The 22,861-nt window shown below is 39.4% G+C and overlaps 3 protein-coding genes and 1 long non-coding RNA gene across 8 annotated transcripts in view; 1 reads left to right on the forward strand and 3 right to left on the reverse strand.

Annotated features, from left to right (window-relative positions):
* Positions 1-6,428, reverse strand: part of wu:fc17b08 (ligand-dependent corepressor) — a 25,360-nt gene extending 18,932 nt beyond the window's left edge. For 2 of the 3 annotated variants that reach the window (XM_031758747.2, XM_039621553.1), the window contains exon 1: positions 6,306-6,428. In XM_031758747.2, coding sequence (XP_031614607.1) covers positions 6,306-6,402 — 97 coding nt within the window. In that variant the 5' untranslated portion in view covers positions 6,403-6,428. The remainder of the gene's footprint in view (positions 1-6,305) is intronic. The other variant, XM_039621552.1, reaches the window with a different exon arrangement.
* On the forward strand, positions 6,066-18,810 carry morn4 (MORN repeat containing 4). 3 transcript variants are annotated; one of them, XM_039621554.1, is made up of 5 exons: positions 6,066-6,205; positions 13,618-13,691; positions 15,884-15,998; positions 16,088-16,197; positions 16,272-18,810. In XM_039621554.1, exons 1-5 carry the CDS (start codon positions 6,069-6,071, stop codon positions 16,418-16,420), a joined length of 585 nt encoding a protein of 194 aa, XP_039477488.1. In that variant the 5' UTR covers positions 6,066-6,068; the 3' UTR covers positions 16,421-18,810. The 3 variants fall into 3 exon arrangements, with proteins under 3 accessions (XP_039477488.1, XP_031614601.1, XP_039477489.1); XM_031758741.2 differs by lacking the exon at positions 6,066-6,205 and adding an exon at positions 12,571-12,661; XM_039621555.1 differs by lacking the exon at positions 6,066-6,205 and adding an exon at positions 12,646-12,779.
* Positions 18,811-19,377: 567 nt separating this feature from the next.
* On the reverse strand, positions 19,378-21,837 carry LOC116335134 (ankyrin repeat domain-containing protein 2). Its single transcript, XM_031758744.2, has 7 exons — positions 21,793-21,837; positions 21,595-21,702; positions 21,411-21,509; positions 21,164-21,262; positions 20,949-21,047; positions 20,756-20,854; positions 19,378-20,106 (listed from the first exon to the last, which is right to left on the reverse strand). The coding sequence occupies exons 1-7, from the start codon at positions 21,820-21,822 to the stop codon at positions 19,981-19,983; spliced, it is 660 nt and encodes a 219-aa protein (XP_031614604.2). The 5' UTR covers positions 21,823-21,837; the 3' UTR covers positions 19,378-19,980.
* A 48-nt stretch (positions 21,838-21,885) lies between these two features.
* Positions 21,886-22,659, reverse strand: LOC120443321. Its single transcript, XR_005615343.1, has 3 exons — positions 22,561-22,659; positions 22,380-22,447; positions 21,886-21,939 (listed from the first exon to the last, which is right to left on the reverse strand). It is a non-coding gene; the product is annotated as an uncharacterized LOC120443321 (long non-coding RNA).
* Between the last annotated feature and the right edge of the window lie 202 nt (positions 22,660-22,861).

Raw genomic sequence — 22,861 nt, forward strand, 5'->3', positions numbered from 1 at the left:
AACCCCAGAAACTTTATCGTAACCTGCACTTAACTAGTTTGCATTAATGTGAAGGATTTGCTGCATGTGCATTTCCCATCTGAAGGGACATCCACCAATGAAATAACACCAGAAAGGCCAAGCCCCCGCCCCCCCCCTTTTTTTATTACTGTAAATACATACTGCAGCTTGCCTCAAATAACTAGCCGAGTGAATGCACCACTTAATTGATTAGATATGCTGCAATGAAAAAGGAAATGAGAACAGAAATGTTTAGAATAAAAAAGGACTAACATTAAATACAATGAAAATAGAATAGCAGAAAATTGCACTAAGAAATTAAAACTGTGCAAATATTACCATTATAATGCACATTAAATAGATGTCAAATAGTTGATGTATTAATGTGTAAAAACAAAGCTGTAAATTGCAACCATGCTTTATGGAGTGGTTTAATACGCTTTATTAAGACGTTCAGTTCAACACAGCTGTTCCCACATGACTCCAATAACTGGGAATCATTATTAGGACATTTCTTTTTTTAAGCGCAGTGAAGTGTATTTCAGATTTTTTTTTAAAAATAAAGTAAGAATCTTTAACCTGAGCTATGATTATGCATATGCACCTGAAAAACCTTCCATTTACAATGGGGCACCTCATGCAGGAAACCCACAGAAACAAAAAAAGATATTTCACCTAGCTAATATTACCCACAGAGGTTTACCATGAAACTCTGTAGGTATTTTCATGGAGCTTATGCAGGCTCACGGTGAGCAGCAACTCTGTTCAATCTGCTTTAGCCTTCTTCTGACCTACATCTGTAGCCAATCAGGGACCGAAAGATTTGGAGTGTGTGACACCATGTCCTTCCCAAAGCATTTAGAAAAAGAAATCCCACCGATCTAGGATCAACTTAACCCTACTAAATCCTAACTTTAACCTCTGGTGTACTTTACTGATGCATGGTTTGGAAAAAAAAGAAAAAAAAGGAGTCCTTCCTGCATACCTCAGGCAATTTCCTTTAAGGGGCCTATGCACAAAAGCAGTGAGCAAACCCCTTGTTATTTTTGCACCACACCGTAAGTGCACAACACCACGCATGCTCATAACAATGTAGTTAATTCAGTAATGTAATATACATTAACCTGACGCAAATCTATGCGTCACTTAATACTCAAAAATTCTAGTTTATTATAAACATGTGACCCAAACACGAGTGCATTATGAGAGCATTAAGCATATGCGAGTGCATTAAGCACAAACCACTGCTGCCTAAACCCCTCTGTACTATAAGGCAAAGGTAAAGTGACAGCAGGAAGCTACTACACACAGAATGAGGCTCCGTAAGTAACTAAACTGTATGTACTTTGTAGTGAAATCTTCTTTTGTATAATGACCCTAATGTTGTATAGTTCAAGTTAATCTTACAACACTAACATATCTCATGTGAGCTGGTGGTTAAAGATGTTTCAATTTTAAGCTATCTTTCAAGAAATACTGTATTTTGATCGATTACGTGACACTGTACTGTAGTACAGAACCATTGCTTCCAGTTAGCTACAAAAAATGTGTTAGAGCCTCAAAATCAGAGTTTAATTATATTTACAGTGCTTCATTAAAGGAAATCCCAACTCAAGCTGTTCTACACATTATCTCAGAAGGGTTGTCTCCAAACTCATAGAACAGGTTCAAATTGCTATGAAGCCAACATAAACTTTGCAAAAGCTACCATTTTTGGCCACATCCGCAGACTACTGATTCACTTTCCAAGAGACATAATTATTCGGGCCCCGCACATTTCACTACAGTCCCTATTTTTTGATAACGAAAATTCAAGAAACTAATCAGTAGGTGATCATGTTAAAAACAACCTACTCTCTCTAACAAGAATGGCCCATGCAGGTAACATGAATGAAATACTATCAGAAAACAAATGCCCTTTATTGTGTACACTGCTGTGGCCTAATATCTCTCGGGGAACAAACAACTGCAATCTTTAAACGTGAAGCACTAAGCACTGATGCCGCTGAAAACCTCCATATGCAGCTAATTGGTCTGCAGAAAACAGCCTATCACGATATAATGAAACACTTGCTATTTGATGAGTTCATGCAGACCACACTTCAGCAGAATTATTGGGATAATACTAAAAGTCTTATCTATCCTTCGTGACTTAAACTTAATCAGCTGCATTACTGATAAATGCTTCAGCTATAATCACTTCATAGAAACAATAATGTGCTGTTCCTTGATTTTATTTGGTGTAACTGCTATTAGGCCTGCTATTATAGCTGCAAGACGTTATCTGTAACTTGTCTACTACCAGTGCATTTATCAGTAACACAGTTGATGAAGATGACAATTTTTAGTTGGAATTTACATTTTAAGCGGGAAACATCAGTTTTACTAACAGAAAAAGTTTGGGAATACTACATGATCAAAAACTGACTGTCAATCTTTCATCTTTTAACAACTCATATTTTGAGATTACAAGAATCCTCAGATTGATGCTCATAAGAACATAATTTTGCATGAAGGAGGTCACTGATTTCCATGAGCAATGCTTTTTCAATATGTAACATGGGGTGACGGAGGAGTGCAGAGATAAAACTGTCATATATGATGATCTGAAACCCAAGTGTGCCCACTACAAAGAGGCCGAGCTTTTAATCTAACAAAATCAAAGTCACCAAAAGTTGACTCTGTTCATCTGGACGTACGTAGCGTTTTCAGTGGGAGAAACGTTTCGTCACTCATCCAAGTGACTTCTTCAGTCTCAGCTGACTGCAGGTTTCCCCAATCTTATAAACAGTACATAAACAGTACATGGGCTGGGAGGTCAGTTCCCTGATCATAATTATTTATGATCAAGGAACTGACCTCCCAGCCTATTGTTCCTTCAGTGGTGCTGGTTTCAGTCATTATGCAAATGTACTGTTTATAAGACTGGGGAAACCTGCAGTCAGCTGAGACTGAAGAAGTCACTTGGATGAGTGACGAAACATTTCTCCCACTGAAAACGCTACGTCCAAATGAACAGAATCAACTTTTGGGGATTTACTTACCTGGATGATTGAGCATGCATCAAAATCAAAGTCATTTACCCTCACTTTGCAACCCACAAAAAAGCAGCTCGCTGTAGGTCAACAGATAAGCTTAAAAGTTACAAGGGCATGAGTAAAAGCAGTGTTTGAAACGTGACTTGGCCACTATGGATTTTGTTCATTACAAGCAATATGCTGTAGCTGGATCAGGCAATGAGTTGGCAGCTTTGGACAACTACAGCAGGGGAAAGAAAAAAAAAAAATACTATGAATACTTAATATGATATGATGCAAACTGACATTCAAATGGTGTAATGCTGCACAAAGCATGACTTTGAATAACAAATATGAGATGCACAAATGCCCGAGCACACAGGCAAGCCCACACTCAAAAGGCAGTCACTGAGGCTGTTGGTCATGTCTTGCAAAATGCTACGAGAAATCAGCCAGTTCTTTTTGCAAATTAGGAAGATATAGGCCAACAGAGTGGACATGCTAGAGCAGAAAACGGGCCATGCCCAAGTTACATTATAAACAAGACAATATGCCTGATGTCAGTATTGATTTGCTTGTTATTTGTCTGAGCAAATCTTTCAACCCACTCACCCAAGTGTCAAAGGCAAACATGAATAACTGACATTCCAGGCATTTTTGAATGTTAGCTGGTGTGGTTGAAGTCCAATTTTCTACAAATCCAGACAGAACACACATTTTCAGCCACGCAGTTTGCATCTGGAGGCTGATGGACCCATGAACACATATATAGGCAAACATACTGACAATTGTTGCCGCTGTTCTATGGGACAATTGTGCTTGTCTCTGCCCTGCAGTTTTAGTGCTCACATTAAATACACAAAGACAAAATGTCCATTTCAGCAACAGCAGGGTGGTGGCGTGCAGCTCTCTCCACCAAAAAGCCAAACAAAAGTATGTCCTTGTTGTCTTGGACAGAATATGCCATTCTACAGTTAGCAGACTGATGCTGTTGTCATGCACTTGCAGCTTTACTTATAGCCTAAACACAAGGGACATTTGTCAATCATAAAGGAGGGACTGAATAACCAAACAGTCCTGGCTTTACAGATAGTCAGAAAGCTACTATTCTCTCTCCATTTTCTTAGCAATGACTAAAACGGCGCTCACCTAGCACTGCAGCTGGAATAAGTTTATTCATTCCACATATTATACATTTCAGTGTTATAACTAATAGTTCATGTTAAGGTTTAGCATTTAAAACAGAGAGCATCAAATGCCTAAAACAGCTAAACTTAAATAGCCTTTCTTCTCTTCTTAATAATGTAATCAGAATTTAACCAACTGCAAAATAAGCCAACAGCAGAAAATATATGACAATCCAAACTCTAGAATTCCTAAATGACAGGAAAACTTAAAACATTAGCTTTTATGCACACACACACACTACTGTGCATGGGTTGCATCTCAGCATGATCTATACATAGCAGCCACATAACAAGAAATTAATTTAATGTGACATTTTGAGAACATGAGAAGTAGGGTCCTGGGTTTTAAAATAGTCTGTGTATTCTATTTCAAGTCTTTGTTTTCAATTTTGTTTACAATTGTGCCAAAAAAGGGAGCTCATAACCTACAGTAATATCTAAGTATTAGTATTTCAATTACTTTAAATTTTCAAGTTCTATCCAGCCAAAAACAGCCCTTAAAGAAGCGTGCTGTATTCTTGTCAGAATATACATAAAAGCACTTCTAATGTGTCCTTACACGAAGTAAAAGCAAAATACACGTTGATTTGACGATAACAACCAGGTTCACTGAGCAACTCAGTGATTCTCATCTGATCAATCTGTGTCTGACGGTGAAATGTCCACACAGGCTGTTGCTATGTTACCGAGTCACATGGATTTAAATGGACTCAAATGGACTCTCCTTCTTTTTCTTCAAGCCACTCTGTCAAACAGTGTAAAACTACTAATACAAACGCCGGCCACCTATCATTATGTGTGGGAAACAATAATTAGATGGTGATCTAGAAAAGGGGGAACCAGGTAACTTCATACTGCCCACAGAGGACTTTAGAAACGGACACCACAGTTAACCCCTGTGCACACCAATCATTTGTCATTTGTAAAGAAACTGAAGCATTTTGTTTGGTTGATCTAATCTGGATGTATTTACACGGCGCTAGGCACATGCCTTGTGCAGCTTTTCAAGTTGTGTCTGTTCTTACAGGCTATTTTATTACTAAGAATGTAGCATTTATCTGTTTTATGTGCATTACAAAAAAACCTAGCAAGTATAAAGCCATGAAACTTGATAGAGAGGTTTAAAATGGTTCATTCAGTGCCCCTACAGTTTAAAGTGTAGCTGTATGACAAGGATCAGGGTGAAATACCAGGCAATGTGAGTTTGTGGAGATTTTTGTGTGTTTGTTTTCTTGTTTGTTTTTGAGCACAAACACCATGTTTGGTTGCAGAATATTAGTGACAGGTAACACACTGCACACAGGACATGTAGCTGAACTCATGTGCATAGTTTATATACTTCAACTGAGCCGTGGTTGTCTCAACTCCTAACTGAATTAAGGTGCTATGCTTCCATGTTTATCTTAAAGGGGTATAATGTTTACCATGTTCACTACTGCACGGAAAAACTAGAGGTCCCACCCTCCACTTCGGGACGATACACACAATGCAATGGACGCTAAACCTAGAGCCAACAACTGCTTTTGTAATTACCTGTTTTAACGTCAAATGTTGGAGAAGTTTATATCGTCGAAAAGGGAAACAGATTCTGCATTGGGGTCTGCGCCACTTCCTCCATTCACTAATGCGAATCCTCGAGTAGCAATTTGAGAAGCAAGTAGGCTAAATGTTGACTGAAAACATCACCTCAAGGGTATATGTCGCCCTCCCCCATCCAACATACAGTATCAACAACAACGGGAAGACGTATTTTAGAAAACGACTGCTTTTGGCCGACACACAGCGACACTCCCTTTAAGCAGGACGCCCTTTAAACAAACTAACGTAACGCCACTACATACCTAAAGTCTGCAGTCGACGCATTATGGACGATAAAAACACCAATTGGACCCAACAAGTAATGCAACATTGTCGCAAACTGCGACATTTAACTAACGAGTCCTGCTGGCTGCCGTGTGAAGGAAACAGTTGGGGACAAAAAGTCGCTGGGAGAAGCCCCGAGTGAGTGCGGTAATAGATGGTTATTTACACCGATAAAGGTCAAACAGAAGTGAAATTCAAGCCGTGCAATTGTACGCCGTGCAACAAGCATTATCCTTACCTACACATTGAATGAGTTTGTGTGGCCACGAGTCAAGTTCCTTCCGAATGCTGTATCTGTCGATTGTGCATTGCTGCCTTTTACACAGGCTCGCCATTTTCTATAAGTCTTCCTTCTGGCGGCAGCACTACGGAAGCAGGAAGGACTGCGTGAACGCGCACGCACCCTGCGTCAAAGGCGAACTCACTCTCAGTATGCAAAACTAATAGTCTGATTAAATCAGTCTGTTAATCAGTAACTAACTAAATAAATGCAATTAAGTAATCTATAATATTTGTATTACCCATGTAATGACTTTGTTAAATATTTTCTATTTTAAAGCGTGCTTTTCCTTGATAGACTACATTTTACATTTTAATTTATATGCTGCTATTTTTTTTTTATTTGGTCCTTAAAGCTCAGTAACTATACTAGAATCATGAATTACTTACAAGGCAAATGGGTGTCAGGTTTAGTAAGCAATAATGTAAGTAATTGACAAAAAGTTTAAATTGACATTGAAGCCAACCACCTTTATCAGTTTTTTAAGTTTTCATCTCTCCACCAAAATCTAACTTAGCTATATTAGAGAAAAATAGCTTCACAGCAATAGTTCATGATTAGCTACAGAATTTCTTATATTGATCATTCTCAAAGAATGAATCCTAATGACAGCTGTCAGGTTACAAATAAAGAGCATTGCCAGGTGAAATAGTGTAACATTTTTCTGTTGTATTTTCCTTTCTATATAGTATTTTTTATCACTATTCTCTCAACATCATTTAATACCATCTTTGACTGGAGTACAGAGCGCTTATAGGGATCATTTTGGGAGGAAGAAGAGTTCATTTATATGAACATGTTTAGAGTCTGAAGCAGAAAGTCTGGGTTTACAAAGAAAGTTGAGAACCATCATTGTGATAGCCCTTATATCTGACTAACGTTCATGATTTTGTCAAGCCAGCTAATGCAAAGAAAGCCAAGGTGTGTTTAACTGCCCTCACAGTACATCCCTGAGGTCTTACAGTTAGGTAAATACAAGTTCAACTTGTATTTGAGAAGAGAACACATGCCATTTTAAACTATAGCATTATTTATGTAAGCCGAAATGAAATTTGGCTTACATAAATAAGGTATTACATAAATAGGTATTCTTGTTATGTTTTCTATGCTCTTGTAGTAGTTCCAGATCTAGCCGTAGATTACAATCAGGTATAAATACATTTATGCATTTTTTGCAACCCCTTATTGAATACAGTTTGCTTTGGAATTACAGCTCGGCTTTGTTGGTAATGTTAGTAGGGTACAGACACATTCCCCTAGAGGATCTGTATGAAACTTGATGAATGCTATAAATTTTTAAAAAAAATGTGAAAAAGTGACACTTCCACATGATTTTTAAACAAAACTTAAGCCACTCCCGAACAAGGTTATATGTTTGGCATAAGTTGCCATGATAATTTAGCCCAGTAAAAAGAGAGAACCACTTTCATGACACGGAAAATTGTGACTTTAAGCTCAACATAGCTCAATAACCCACTGCTTCACAGTACATCCTTTGGTGAGGACCAGGTGACTTTTACTATGTCCTGATAAAACCCTTAGAATTGAACAAATGTGTGTTTACTTTTTACCACGAATATATGTCAGCTCTCTTATCATAATGGGTTGCCACAGAGGGTAGCTCTGCATTTTTGATATTTCAGATTTTGATTTGACCAGTGTTTATACTGGTCACTCTGTCTGGGACACCCATTCAACTGCTTGTTAACACAGATGTCTAATGAGCCAATCACATGGAAGCAACTCAATGCATTTAAGTATGTAGACATGGTCAAGATGACTTCCTGTAGTTCAAACCGATCAGTGGTGAAGAAAAGTGATTTACTACCCCTAATAATTCAATTAAATTCAATTGAATTTTATTTATTTAGCGCCAAATCACAACAAAAGTCGCCTCAAGGCGCTTTATATTGTACAGTAGATAGCACAATAATAAATACAGAGAAAAACCCAACAATCATATGACCCCCTATGAGCAAGCACTTTGGCGACAGTGGGAAGGAAAAACTCCCTTTAACAGGAAGAAACTTCCGGCAGAACCAGGCTCAGGGAGGCGGCCATCTGCTGCGACCGGTTGGGGTGAAAGAAGGAAAACAGGATGAAAGACATGCTGTGGAAGAGAGACAGAGATTAATAACAGATATGATTCGATGCAGAGAGGTCTATTAACACATAGTGAGTGAGAAAGGTGACTGGAAAGGAAAACTCAATGCATCATGGGAATCCCGGCAGCCTACGTCTATTGCAGCCTAAGGGAGGATTCAGGGTCACCTGGTCCAGCCCTAACTATATGCTTTAGCAAAAGGAAAGTTTTAAGCCTAATCTTGAAAGTAGAGATAGTGTCTGTCTCCGAATCCAAACTGGAAGCTGGTTCCACAGAAGAGGGGCCTGAAAACTGAAGGCTCTGCCTCCCATTCTACTTTTAAATACTCTAGGAACAACAAGTAAGCCTGCAGAGCGAGAGCGGGGTGCTCTAATAGGGTGATATGGTACTACAAGGTCATTAAGATAAGATGGGGCCTGATTATTAAGACCTTGTATGTGAGGAGCAGGATTTTGAATTCAATTCTGGATTTAACAGGAAGCCAATGAAGGAAGCCAAAACAGGAGAAATATGCTCTCTTTCTAGTCCCTGTCAGGACTCTTGCTGCAGCATTTTGGATTAACTGAAGACTTTTCAGGGAGTTTTAGGACATCCTGATAATAAAGAATTACAGTAGTCCAGCCTGGAAGTAATAAATGCATGAACTAGTTTTTCAGCGTCACTCTGAGACAGGATATTTCTAATTTTAGAGATGTTGCGCAAATGGAAGAAAGCAGTCTTACATATTTGTTTAATATGTGCGTTGAAGGACATGTCCTGGTCAAAATGACTCCAAGGTTCCTCACAGCATTACTGGAGGCCAAGGTAATGCCATCCAGAGTAAGAATCTGCTTAGATACCATATTTCTAAGATTTTCAGGGCCAAGTACAATAACCTCAGTTTTATCTGAATTAAGAAGCAGAAAGTTAGCGGCCATCCAGGTCTTTATGTCTTTAAGACATTCCTGCAGTTTAACTAATTGGTCTGTGATACCTGGCTTCATGGATAGATAGAGCTGCGTGTCATCTGCATAGCAGTGAAAATTTATGCTATGTCTTCTAATGATGCTGCCTAGGGGAAGCATGTATAATGTAAATAGAATTGGTCCTAGCACTGAACCCTGTGGAACACCATAATTGACCTTAGTGTGTGCAGAGGACTCTCCATTTACATGTACAAATTGGAGTCTATTAGATAGATATGATACAAACCACTGCAGTGCAGTACCTGTAATACCTACAGCATGTTCTAATCGCTCTAATAGGATATTATGATCAACAGTATCAAACGCAGCACTAAGGTCTAGCAGGACAAGCACAGAGATGAGTCCACTGTCAGAGGCCATAAGAAGATCATTTGTAACCTTCACTAAAGCTGTTTCTGTGCTGTGATGAGCTCTGAAACCTGATTGAAACTCTTCAAATAAGCCATTCCTCTGCAGATGATCTGTTAGCTGTTTGACAACTACTCTTTCAAGGATTTTTGATATGAAAGGAAGGTTGGAGATTGGCCTGTAATTAGCTAAGACAGCTGGGTCTAGAGATGGCTTTTTAAGTAAAGGTTTAACTACAGCCACCTTGAAGGCCTGTGGTACATAGCCGATTATTAGAGATAGGTTGATCATATTTAAGATCGAAGAATTAATTAATGGCAGGACTTCTTTGAGCAGTTTTGTAGGAATGGGGTCTAAAAGACACGTTGATGGTTTGGAGGAATTAATTATTGAAGTTAACTCAGAAAAATCAATTGGAGAAAAAGAGTCTAACTTCAACATCGACATCGATGGTACTAAAAGTAGCTGTAGATAATATTACATCTGTGGGATGATTATTGGTAATTTTTCTCTAATGATAAAAATTTTATTTGTGAAGAAGTTCATGAAGTCATTACTAGTTAACGTTAAAGGGATTGTTGGCTCAGTAGAGCTCTGACTTTTTGTCAGCCTGGCTACAGTGCTGAAGAGAAACCTGGGGTTGTTCTTATTTTCTTCAATCAGTGACGAATAGTAAGATGTTCTGGCTTTGCGGAGGGCTTTCTTATAAAGCAGCAAACTATTTCTCCAGGCTAAATGATGATCCTCTAAATTTGTGACACGCCATTTCCTCTCCAGCTTACGAATTATCTGCTTTAGGCTACGTATTTGAGAATTATACCACAGAGTCAGGTACTTCTGATTTGAGGCCTTAGTTTTCACAGGAGCTACAGTATCCAGAGTCGTACGTAGTGAGGAGGTAAAATTATTAACAAGATAATCGACCTCTGTTGGAGTAGCGTTCAGATAGCTGCTCTGCTCTGTGTTTGTACAGAGCATTGAAGATGATAACAGTGGGTGGATTATATTCTTAAACTTAGTTACAGCACTTTCAGAAAGACATCTACTTTGATAAAGTCTACTCTCCACTGCTGTATAATCAATTATTGTAAATGTGAATGTTATCAGGAAATGATCAGACAGCAGAGGGTTTTCAGGAAACACTGTTAAATGTTCAGTTTCTATGCCATATGTTAAAACAAGATCTAGAGTGTGATTAAAGTGGTGGGTGGGTTCTTTTACATTTTGAGAGAAGCCAATTGAGTCTAATAACAGATTAAATGCCATGTTGAGGCTGTCATTTTTAGCATCTACATGGATGTTAAAATCACCCACAATAATTATTTTATCTGAGCTGAGCACTAAATCAGATAAAAAGTCTGAGAAATCAGAGAGAAACTCTGTGTAAGGCCCAGGTGGACGATAGATGATAACAAGTAAGACTGGTTTCTGAGTTTTACAGCTGGGGTGGACGAGGCTAAGCATCAGGCTTTCAAATGAATTAAAAGTCTGTCTTGGTCTTTCGTTAATTAATAGGCTGGTGTGAAAAATTGCTGCCACACCGCCCCCTTGGCCTGTGCTTCGAGATTTCTGGTAGTTAGAATGACTGGGGGGTGTTGATTCATTTAAACTAACATACTCATCCTGCTGCAACCAGGTTTCTGTAAGGCAGAGTAAATCGATTTGTTGATCAATTATTAAGTCATGTACTAACAGAGACTTGGAGGAGAGAGACCTAATATTTAATAATCCACATTTCACTGTTTTACTACCGGTTAAACATTATTTAAACACCACCTCTGTATTGCTCATGACCATGTCCACTTCTTTATGACTACAGTGAGTGTGTGAATGTGTGTGTGAATGGGTGGATGTCTGGATATGTAAAGCGCTTTGGGGTCCTTAGGGACTAGAAGGCGCTATATAAATACAGGCCATTTACCATTTACCATTTACAGTGTACTGGTCTTTTGACTGTTGCTTCCAGCAGGATAGTGCACCATGTCACAAAGCTCAAATAATCGCAAACTGGTTCCTTGACAATGAGTCAAGGCACTGAGCACAAATGGCTTCTACAGTCACCAGCTCTCAATCCAGTAGAGCGCCCCTGGGATGGCAGATTCACTGCCATAGACTGCCAGATTCATCATAGAAGATGAGCAACCAACAATTCTGCAGCAACTGTGTGAGGTTATCATGTCAATATGGACCCAGGTCTCCAGCACCTTGTTAAATTACGTGCCATGAAGAATTGTTGTGGAGTCAGTTGTGAAAGCAAAAGGGAGTGCAGCCCAGTAGTACTAAGGCATATCAAATAAAGTGACTATTCTATTTATATATTTACACACACACACACACACACACACACACACACACACACACACACACACACACACAGGTTATTATTAAGAATTTAGTAGTATTAGTAGTAATAGCATGCTTGGTCCTATATAAAACACAGCATTGGCCGACAATAATGACAAAAATAATTAAACAGCTTCAGAAAAATGCCCAGCAGCATTTTATGATAAATATGTCTGCCACTGTCTGTAACCTGCAGCACACTATGCCAACGGCGTTGTAATGCTACGTTCACGTGCTGCCGGAATTATTAAACCTTAGCGGAAGGGCGGCCTAACACCAACAGAAAATCGACAACAACAAAACATTTGATAGCAACCAAATAGGGTTTAAAAAATAAAACATGCAAACAAATTCAACGTGCAAACAAAGTAATCCAAAAGAATGACGACTTTTGCATTTTTTCCAAAGCGTGTCTGGCACAACTGCTTCGATCAAGCTTACGAGGAGGACCTGAATGCGACAAACGTCTCTCAGCCGGTGTTTTCATATTTTTACGCCCCTCCGCTCTTGCACGGTGGTTTCCATGCTTCAGAGACGACAAACGTAGTCTGCAGGTAAATTTTAGCGTTAACGGGTGTGCAGCCTTTCCCCCCTTGTAGATGAGATATAGGTTACATCCGATCTACCTAGGCTTTGTCATTAAAAGCGACAGCCTTTTCAGCAACATGTTATGTAAGTGAAAACTGCACTGCTCAGAACATATTGGCAACCTAAGTTGGATATTTCCAACAACGTTTCAGTGTTGGTGTGATCAATTATTTATTCGTTTGGCATCACGGATGAAATTACACCTCACTCTCATTGTACATTGTACACATTATCATTTATTTCTTTTAAAGAAAGAGCTTCATTAACCATTAAATAGCAATCATCTTTGGTGTATGTCTGCATCCATGCTACAGTAACGCTTCCAGGGTCTGAACCTTTGTAAAAGGCGTTCCTCACAACTGGGCATACCCCAGCGTCACCACTACCAGCATGCACTGTATTATAATCAGAGTTGTGCTTTTGCAGCTATGGGATCAGATGTGACTTGCCTTTGTCTTTTGATAAAGCCTTTTTGATTATTAGCCTTCATTCCGGGGTGCATCAAATAGCTCCCCTCCCCCGTGAGCTATTTAATTATAGGAAACGTATGAAGTTAAAACAATCCCCTACTATTTAAAGAAATTGGAAAGCTTTCTAAGGCTTTAAGGTCTAGAGGTTGTAATAGAAGCTAGATAATGCATTTATTTGTCTTTCTTTACTAAATATGACTGATTAAAGAAAAAGATCATCATAGTAAGTTTATTCTTTAAAGACTATTAGAAGCATTGTGCTTTCATCACGTCTGCTTTATGACTGAGGTCTACAACCCTACAGTATATATGTGTACCAAAGAGGCAATTACTTTCCCGTTCCATAGACAGAAGGACTAATAATCCCTAAAGGAATTTCTACTCATGAGTATATGTGTGTGCGTTTTTAACTCAGTCACAGAGTGACTCAGAGTGTGTTTGTGTGCTGACAGGAAAACCATGACTCTGACCAGAGGATCTTTCACCTATGCTAGTGGGGAAGAGTACCACGGCGAGTGGAAAGAAGGCAAGACTATTCCACTTTTCAGTTTTAAAGAAAGCTTACAGGATGTCCAAACATGTTTATGTTAATACAAGGGAGACAGGCTGTCACTTGTAGCTATGGTGGTGTGTTTAGAATATGTCTCCAAGGTGTTGTTGCTTTAGCTATCAGCTTAAGGAAAGGTGAGATATCAGCACAATTGAAAAGTCTGTTGAGTCCTTGTTCTGTGAAGTTTGGATTAGGTATTCTTGGATTCAGGTTACGGCCCGCAAAAATTGAACACATAACCATATTCCCCAACGGAACAGGTCCACGTATGGTATTATAGTGATATTAGTTTGTACAATAATCTGTAAATTTCTTGAGCCACTCCTCATTTTTTTGTTTTGCTTCTAAAAGCCAGACTATTTTGTAATTTCTTAAAGTGATCTTGAGCAATAGCTTTCCAGACTTTCTAAAAGTCTTTTAAAGTTTTTCTGCTGCTTTTTCACTAAATTTTAGTCCAGCTCTGGTAACTGACCATTTTCAGAGGAATGTTTTTTTTTTCTTTTTTTTGTTAAACCACTTAACAGACAAATTACCCCCCCCCCCAAAAACAAAAAAACAATTTTAAATTGTATTATTAGGGACTTTATTACTAGTAGCATGTTACAAAAACACAATTTCTTCCAATTTCTTTAGCTGAATCTATGGAAAATATCAAAGATATACTTTTTTAATCCACCATGGAGTACCATCTAGAAAGCATCTGATAGGCTTCCTTTTTCAGCATGACAATGATCCCAAGCACACTGGCAGTGCAGTAAAAGCATACCTGGATAGAAGAACACACAATGAAGCACTATTACTTATGGATTTGACACCCCAGAGCTTGTACCTCAACATTATTAAAGCAATGTGGGATAATTTTGACAGAGAACAGACCAAAAGGTAGCCGATCCCCAAAGAAGAACTTTGAATGGCCTGGAGAGATATTGGTCTCTTAGGAAAGAAAGCTTGTCTAAGAGAGTTCAGGTTGTGTTGGGCATAGCAAATACTAACTTTCAAGCTTTTTAGACCTGTATATTTCCTTGCATGTTTCCAGATATTTCAATAACTTCTAAATAATTTTAGTAAATTATAAACCATCAGTTAAAGCAGCATCCATTACATAAGGTAATAAGTAAGTTTCATCACTGGGCTTGATGTTCACCCATCTGTGCTGGATGAGTACACATAACAGAGAGCTTTGTAAGTGATTTGTATTTACATAAATAATGTTATTACAGGGAAATAACAGGAAAGTACCAAAGGCAGGGTTATCATGAAGCTGTGGGGAAAATATATTTGTCCAAATTTTCACCTGTCTAAAATATCACAGGATGCTTGCTCTGTTTTAACTCTCTCTAACACACATGCAGTGATGCTACATATAGTGACATGCAAGCTCAAGCTATTTAGTCAAATCCCAATTAGCAAGCACTGGTAACCCAAGACAAGCAGCGACTGAGTTGCTAGCTCTGGCTTTGTCTGGATTAGACTTTGGAGCTGTTTTGGAAATCTTAGTGTCCTCTGTCAGCTGCTTCTGAGAAACTAAGCCAATATGCTAGGAATAAGACAATCCCAGAGTTTTTAATTTTCTCTTGTCGTTTGGTTTGTTATGATTTTCAGCTGCTTTTACATAAAAACAACACAACTTAAGCTATTGTATTAAACAAATTTTGCTCTACCTGCATTTTTAGTGTGGCCTTTGTGGATTAAACCAGTTGTAGGTGTGTGCCCTGTGATGTGATTATAAGCTTCAGTAGTGGATCACAGGCTTCTAGGAGGGGAGTGCAAGTACATTCCTTGAATGTTTTCACAATCTGGATCCCAAAGTAGAAATCCCTGCTAAAAATCTGCTGGATTAGACTGCTGTAATTCTGAGTGCACAGGAGGCAGATGGGACAGTAGTAAACCTTGCTCTGAGCAAGGGTGGAGGGGTATTTAAATCCAGGCACGTACTAACTCATGTGACATGAGAAGTACCTCTACGGTAAAAGTGAATTTAAATCCCTCAGCCACACTGTAAGTTCAAACAGTAGGCTCGGTTTTCCATCAGTATGTTACAATTTGTTATGTAGGAGTGAACCACAACAGACCTGGTGTTTGATTTTAATTAGATTCCTCACAAGTGAATGGTATCTTCTGTTTGAAGTTACTGCCATTGCTCACTTTGATGTTGTGGAACTTTCCAGGTCGGAGACATGGTGATGGCCAGCTCAAGTTTCAGGATGGAACCTGTTACACCGGTCAGTTTGAGAATGGACTCTTCCACGGTTCTGGTGTACTGCTTTTTACAGATGGATCCAGGTGTGTGAACAAAAAGAGTGGAAACAACAAGAGAACAAATTTTGTACTTGATTAAAAAATAAACTCATGCTCTGCTTTCACCGGTTCAGATACGAAGGCGAATTTGCACACGGAAAATTTCATGGCACGGGTGTCTTCAGTCGATATGACGGCATGAAGTTTGAAGGGGAATTCAAAGACGGGCGTGTTGAAGGCTATGGTAAGTCTGTCCATCAGGATGTCAGTATTCTCTCTCTGTGATAGCGTCATAGCGTCCTCTGTCTGTCCCTCCAGGGCTACTGACTTTCCCAGATGGAACTCATGGTGTTCCACGAAATGAAGGCTTGTTTCAAAACCACAAGCTGCTGAAGAGAGAAAAGTGTCCAGGAGTGGTGCAGCGTGCACAGGCTTCAGCCTCCAATGCTCACAGCCTGGCGCTTTGACAACCCTGAAGGACACAGTCACACTCAAGGTTCCAGCACCATCCGAAAGGGCGTCAGGGATTGTACTTGAATATGTTTCCCCAGCTCTTCTCTCAATGTCTTCATCTCCTCTTTTACCATGACTGTTTTTCTTGTTATGCATGATCCTTGCTCTGCTTCAACAGAGGCTTGGAATCCACATGCAAGTTGACCAAATAATGACTTTCTGGAAGACTGACATGAAATATGAAGACCACAAAGCACACCTTTAACTTCAAGTTATGAATACAGTGAATGCTGCTGTTCTGGTGTTCTGAACAGTGTCTTTTTGTCTTTCCTACAGAATAGTTAGCCTTCTTTTATCAAACCATGAAAAATGAGGCATCTGGTTCTTTAAAGAGTTTGTAAATTAAGTCTATAGGTGGAATAAATTCACCGTAAAAAGGTGCAAGCTATTACAGGAAAGTGAAACCTAAATGTACCTTTTGAATATTTAACTAGCGGTGCCACTAGCAGTGCTTTTATAAGTGGGTCCGCTTTTGTTCTTCACATTCACATGCACAAGGACGTGCTTGCATGTGCAAGAGCATGGCAGCAACATGATTCACATTCATGACAGCATGCCCACAAAGCCAGTCACAAAGACCGAGGGCTAAAACACAGATTGAAACAATGCACCATTTCAAATATTTTTTAATTGGCTTTATAAAAGTGTTATGAGAAAGGAAAAGCATTCAACATGTTTGATGGGTGGAAAAAGACACAAACAGCGTGCTGATGAAACAAGTAAATGTAAATGTTTCTGAGAACACTCCAATTGCCACCTTTAAGAGTCCCTCAACTGAAAATCCTGCTGCTAACTTTACAAAAAAAGGGATCAATTTTTCCACTTTCCCCCTTTTGAAAATCAGTATTCACGTTTGCCTTAAAGACATTTCTGTGCAAGAGTGTAGTTCAAGGTTGTCTGATTTTTAAAAAAACAAAACACGCACAACGCCCCCTCTTTCCCTTCTTGACTCCATTGCTCCGAGACATATCGCTAAGTTGGTGCTGAGGTTTTAGCTCCCATCAGTCGCAAGTCCTGTCTCCCATCAACGCATCACATTTACAGTGGAAATCACAACTAAATGCACTCAATTATGGACCTAAATCTTAAACAAGGCAGCAAATTGAATGATTTATAAATCAGATATATATTTCACTTTGTAATGTGTGTAGTCCTTTTGTGATATGTATAGATAGTCATCGTCTGTGACTGTGTTTGGTTTGACCTCTGGAATGAATTATTGGTCAGGTGGAAAATTGTACTACTGCATTATTTAACACAGTGTAGTTAAAGAACGTGTTAAGAATTTATTATTAACCTTTATAGCTGATCACAGCCGACCTGTGATTTTTGATTATTTCCGTGTACTTGAACAGTTAATAGGCCTTAAAAAGCATTTGTTGAGATGGTTTGTCTAGGGTTGCCTACACAGCGCTTCAACCAAAGACAGACAAAACTCCAGAACAGTCAAGTTTCATGTTTTCCTGAACAATAAAGAGCAATCAGTGAGGACAAATTGAAATTAGATTCTGCTTTAAATATGTCTGATGTTTCGAGCATGGTTTAACACATTTACAGGCATTCACTGCTGTTATCGAGTATAAAGAAAATCAGTTCACAGTCTTGCATTGTTGCTTTGAACACCCCTTTGGTATGGCAGCATGGTGGAAAGTATAATCACAAAGACAGCAGTACAGTGAATGCATTAGTACCTCTTTATAAAACACACTTTAAGGGTTGAACTGTGTGAAAACAGTGTAATATGCTGCAGATCTCGTAGAGGGTTTTCTTTTTCTTTTCCATTAGACACAACACTTCCTCAAGCCTTCTTCGCTTCCACACTTCTGCCTGAGTGAAACTGGATACACTCGAATCACACATCCTTTTCCAAATGGAAACAAATGGTGCTTTAAAAGTGTGCCTGCCCAGATTTTCACTTGCCTGGAAAACATCATTTCGGTTCTTAGGTTTGTGTTCAGTAACGATTTAATGTTGCTTTGAGTGCTCTCAGAGAAAACTGTTGCACAATATCCTGTAACGTTCCTGGAATAAGTCTCACAGAGGTGGCAACCAGTGGATGTGTTTAATAAAGATCTTTTTGCTGAAAGCGAAACATGTTGTTCATTGAGTGTCACAGTATTTGAATTGAACAAAGAAACAGGAAATGCTTTCGTTTTTATATCTTAGCTTCTCAGGGATTCTAATGTAATGGGTAAATTATGGGAGAGATGTTTGCATTTCACTCACAAACAGGTTCCACTGGATTTTGGTTCCACCATAGCAACAACACAGAGGGAAAACCTCCAGCTTCCCCATCCCCCTCTTTCTCGCTGTACATCATTCCAGCCCTAACGCACAACAAAGCAGCATGCAACTCACATGGAGCTGAGAACATTAAACCTCAAAAAGTAAAACAATCACTTTTCTAAAACTGTCATTTGATATACACAGATTAGAAAAAGCCATGCTAAGATTAGGTCGACAAAATAAAACTATAACACTTGCACACGGCGTGAATAACCTTCTATTGTTTGTGGTATGTTTTCCCCAGTGTCCCTGACAGTTACACAGCATTGCTTTTAACAGGAAATGTGTCTGTGTGTGATAGTTTATCGGATGCACTGCCTACAGTAAGCACAGTGATACATGAAAAAACAACATTTTACACCAGCACTGTGAGAAATACAGCAGTACCACAATATTTGTTTAGGAAGCTGTGCTGGCTATTTTTAGAATATGCTACTGTACTTAAAAGACTACAGTATAAGCAGAGCAGCAAATTGTTTCCCCAGCGTGAATGACAAATGTCCCTCAGGAACATTTGAGCCTCTGATGATAGAAGGAAAATATGTTGCTGAGCTCCTGCTGAATCTCTGACTTTAGCGGGAGGCATACCCATCATCTCTGCTGCTGTCAGCTGGCGTCTCAAACACAGGGCTAATGCGTTCTCTGGCCTGGCCTACTGGCTCAATAAAAGAAGGACCTCTAATTTATATTCAAAAACAACTTTTACACAGTCCCTATCTCTGTCAGCTTTATTTAACTTTCAAAGGCATCTCAAATCAGATGTGAAATATTCAGAGTGTTCGTAACAATATTAAGCACTTTTAAACCTCGTTTCAAAATCCTGAGGTTGGCTTTGTTTCTTCACTCGTGAGTTGCTTTCTTTCTGTTTTAAATAAGCAGATACTTTTTAATGTTAGTGTTAATTCCCAACTGATATTTTCAGACTGATTTAGAGGTTTTACAGTAACGTCCTGGAAACACAGATGCAAATATCATTTACACAGCACTACATAGAAGTACAGAATATATTTATATAGAGAGAACCTGTGGCAGATACTCATAGAAAGTGATATAGAAATAATATACAATATGAGTCAAGGGTGGATCATCAACCAGGTGGATTTTAGCTCACTGAGAGCCTCAACAATCCCGGGATATCTGCTGGCTTTTAGTTAAATGCGCAGAACTGTAACCACTCAGTTGCAATGTAAACTGAGGTGATCCTTGCACAGATGCACAGCTGCACTGTTCACTCCTCCCCTGAGTTGTTAGCAGGCGACAGTACTCCCACCTTCCTCAGTTTCTCGAGCCTCTGCAGGGTCTCCACGATGTCAAACTGCCATTGTTTTACCTGCTGCACTGCTGTCAGTCCTTCCTGCAATCACACTGCCACTTTGTTACCACTGAGGTATATAGCATGCAGAGGGTTGAGATGTGAGCAACACCATGTTAGCTTTTAATATGCAGGCAGTAAATATGCTTTAAAATAGTGTAATAACAAATATAATGCTTGGATTGAATAATCCTAGTGGTTTGTGTGTGTAAGGCGGTGGAGGCCTGGTCCCTTTAGTTTGCAAATTAGCAAAAGTTAAAGAGATGAATAGGTGTGACATTGGCCTGAAGCTGAACGTGACACTTGTGATTATGTCATATGCACCACAGCGTTAATATCTTAGCATGAAGACAGGAAACTGCAAGTACTGTTCAAAGAAAACAGAAGCACATCTGAAGATCACACCTTACATCTTGCTCATTTAAAAAAAACAACCTAACCAAAAAAGCCAAAAAACAAAGCACCAGTCTGACAGCTTATGAGGTGGTGCTGAACTACATTTCTTGACTTGGATCAAAACTGCCTTTCGTATGAATCAAAAAGCAAACTGTCATCATTGTCTCACTTCATTATAAGATAACCAAACTAGCATTGTATTTGCACATATGGAAATCAAAACCAGGTTCTTTACATTTTCACAGCCATGCTAACCTGCACACTAATGAGAATTAAAGATGAAAAAAAAACTTACATGATTTTTTATTTTTGTGTCAGCTCCAGCAACTATGAGCAGCTTCACTATCTTGTATCTGTTCAGACGCACTGCATCGTGCAGGGCTGTGTCACCTTCCTAAAACCAGGTTTTTAAAAAAGCATTTTTGTTACTGACTTAAATAAACTGCAGAGGTCATGAAGCACAGAAGTGGAGTGGAGTTGCCACCTACCCTGTCCCTGGAGTTGATTAAGGCCCCACAAGACAGCAGGTATTCCACAATAGAGGTGTGGCCTGTTCTCGTGGCAACATGCAGAGGTGTGCTATGCAACTGCAGTACAGACAGTGATATAATCTGAGATTGTGGGAATGTGTGCAAACTCATGTTCAGTTAGAGACTGACTGTGGTCTGGTGCAAATGCAGAGCATACTAAAATTTACATTTACCTTATCTCTAACATTAAGATCAGCCCCGTGGCTCTTCAGGACTTCGACTACCGTCAGGTTTCCCCCTCTGCAGGCCCAGTGTATGGCCCTAGAGCCCAGCTGAAACACAGTAGGAGCCCCCCCCCATCCCATCGAATTAGTAGTGCAGGCATCAGGTCACTAGAACCAGGAGCTTTAGTTTGAGAAGATAATCTCACTCAATCCCATCATCATCTTTACAAACCTACAGGGTGCACACACGTCTTACTTGATCTTTTAAGTTGATATCAGCTCCTTTTCCTAAAAGCATTTGGACAACTGGAGCATGTCCTTCCAGGCAGGCGCGGTGGAGTGCTGTCCTCTTCAGCTGGCAAATGTAAATATATTATTAGCTGAAATTTTAGCATGCTATATTTTATTCATGTTTTACTGTGATGCAGGGAGAGCCCTACCTCATCGTGGGCGTTTGGGTTCCCACCATCTGCCAGATACCTGTCTATGATATCCAGTTTGCACTCACTGGCTGCGTTCATGAATTCTGCAGTATCCACAGGCTCTATCTGTCCACAAACACAGAGGAGCAGGAGAGGCAGAGGTTCACTTTATACATCTCTGACATGAAGACACAGCTTCTGAAACTCGTGTCTCACCACTTGCATTTCCACAGACAGCCTGGGCATGAATGTTTTTTTGGTCTTCTTTTTTCTTTTGCCCAGCTCTGAGTTATCCTGTTCTGCACTCAGGTCCAAACTCTCGCTGCACAGGTTCGATGAGATTCTCCCCGTTCTCTCAAATGCCTGCGAAATGACGGGAACAATAACAAACACAGTCTGAAAACCTAGATCAGCGAGGGAATGTTGGCTTTGGAAGCAGCGGTGCCAAGCAAGCTATGGGGTGTTGAGAGCCAGGAATGACAGTGTTAATGTCAAAACAAATTCACAGCATAGTGCAAACCAGGCTTGGCCATAGCAATAGAAACATTTCAGATAAAATGCCTCTCATGTGCTTTTCATAGTCACATTTTTGTATTAGTTATTAGATTTAATGTCAAACAAGCACTACACCTGCAACACTTACTCATATGTTTTCATTTTTTCATTAAGGACTTTTTTGAATTTTGATATTGTGATAACAACAGAAAAATACATTATATAGTCTGGCAGAGAGAGATTATCATTTTAGGAGTCAACAAAAGAATCACTGCAAAAGCCACAGCAGGAATAGAGCTTTTACCTACCTGGGTTTTCTCTTCTTGTCCTGTCTCATGGTCCATCAAACCGGCCCACTGTGCAACCTTTTCCATCCCTGGGATAAAATATGCAAAAATACAATAATAATAAAGCAATATTGAACAACTAAATGTGATCAGTCTTCACCAATAATCTAAAATATAATAGAATAAAACTGTCAGATCATACAGCTTATAGAGAAGTGCTGTTGGCACAGTGGCTTGATGGCTTCAGTGACTTCAGTGACTTCATGGTGGGACATTGTGTTACTTGCCGTGTACTTGCCAGACCTACATTCTCGCTCACTCTCTTCCTCTGTCATGCCCACACACACACAAACACACAACCCCCCAAAACACACACACACACACACACACACACACACACACACACACACACACACACACACACACACACACACACACACACACACACACACACACACACACACACACACACACACAGAAAGAGACTTCAAACCCTTTAGGCA

The sequence above is a fragment of the Oreochromis aureus genome, linkage group 13 (genome assembly GCF_013358895.1).
Source record: "Oreochromis aureus strain Israel breed Guangdong linkage group 13, ZZ_aureus, whole genome shotgun sequence".
Classification (NCBI taxonomy): Eukaryota; Metazoa; Chordata; class Actinopteri; order Cichliformes; family Cichlidae; genus Oreochromis; species Oreochromis aureus.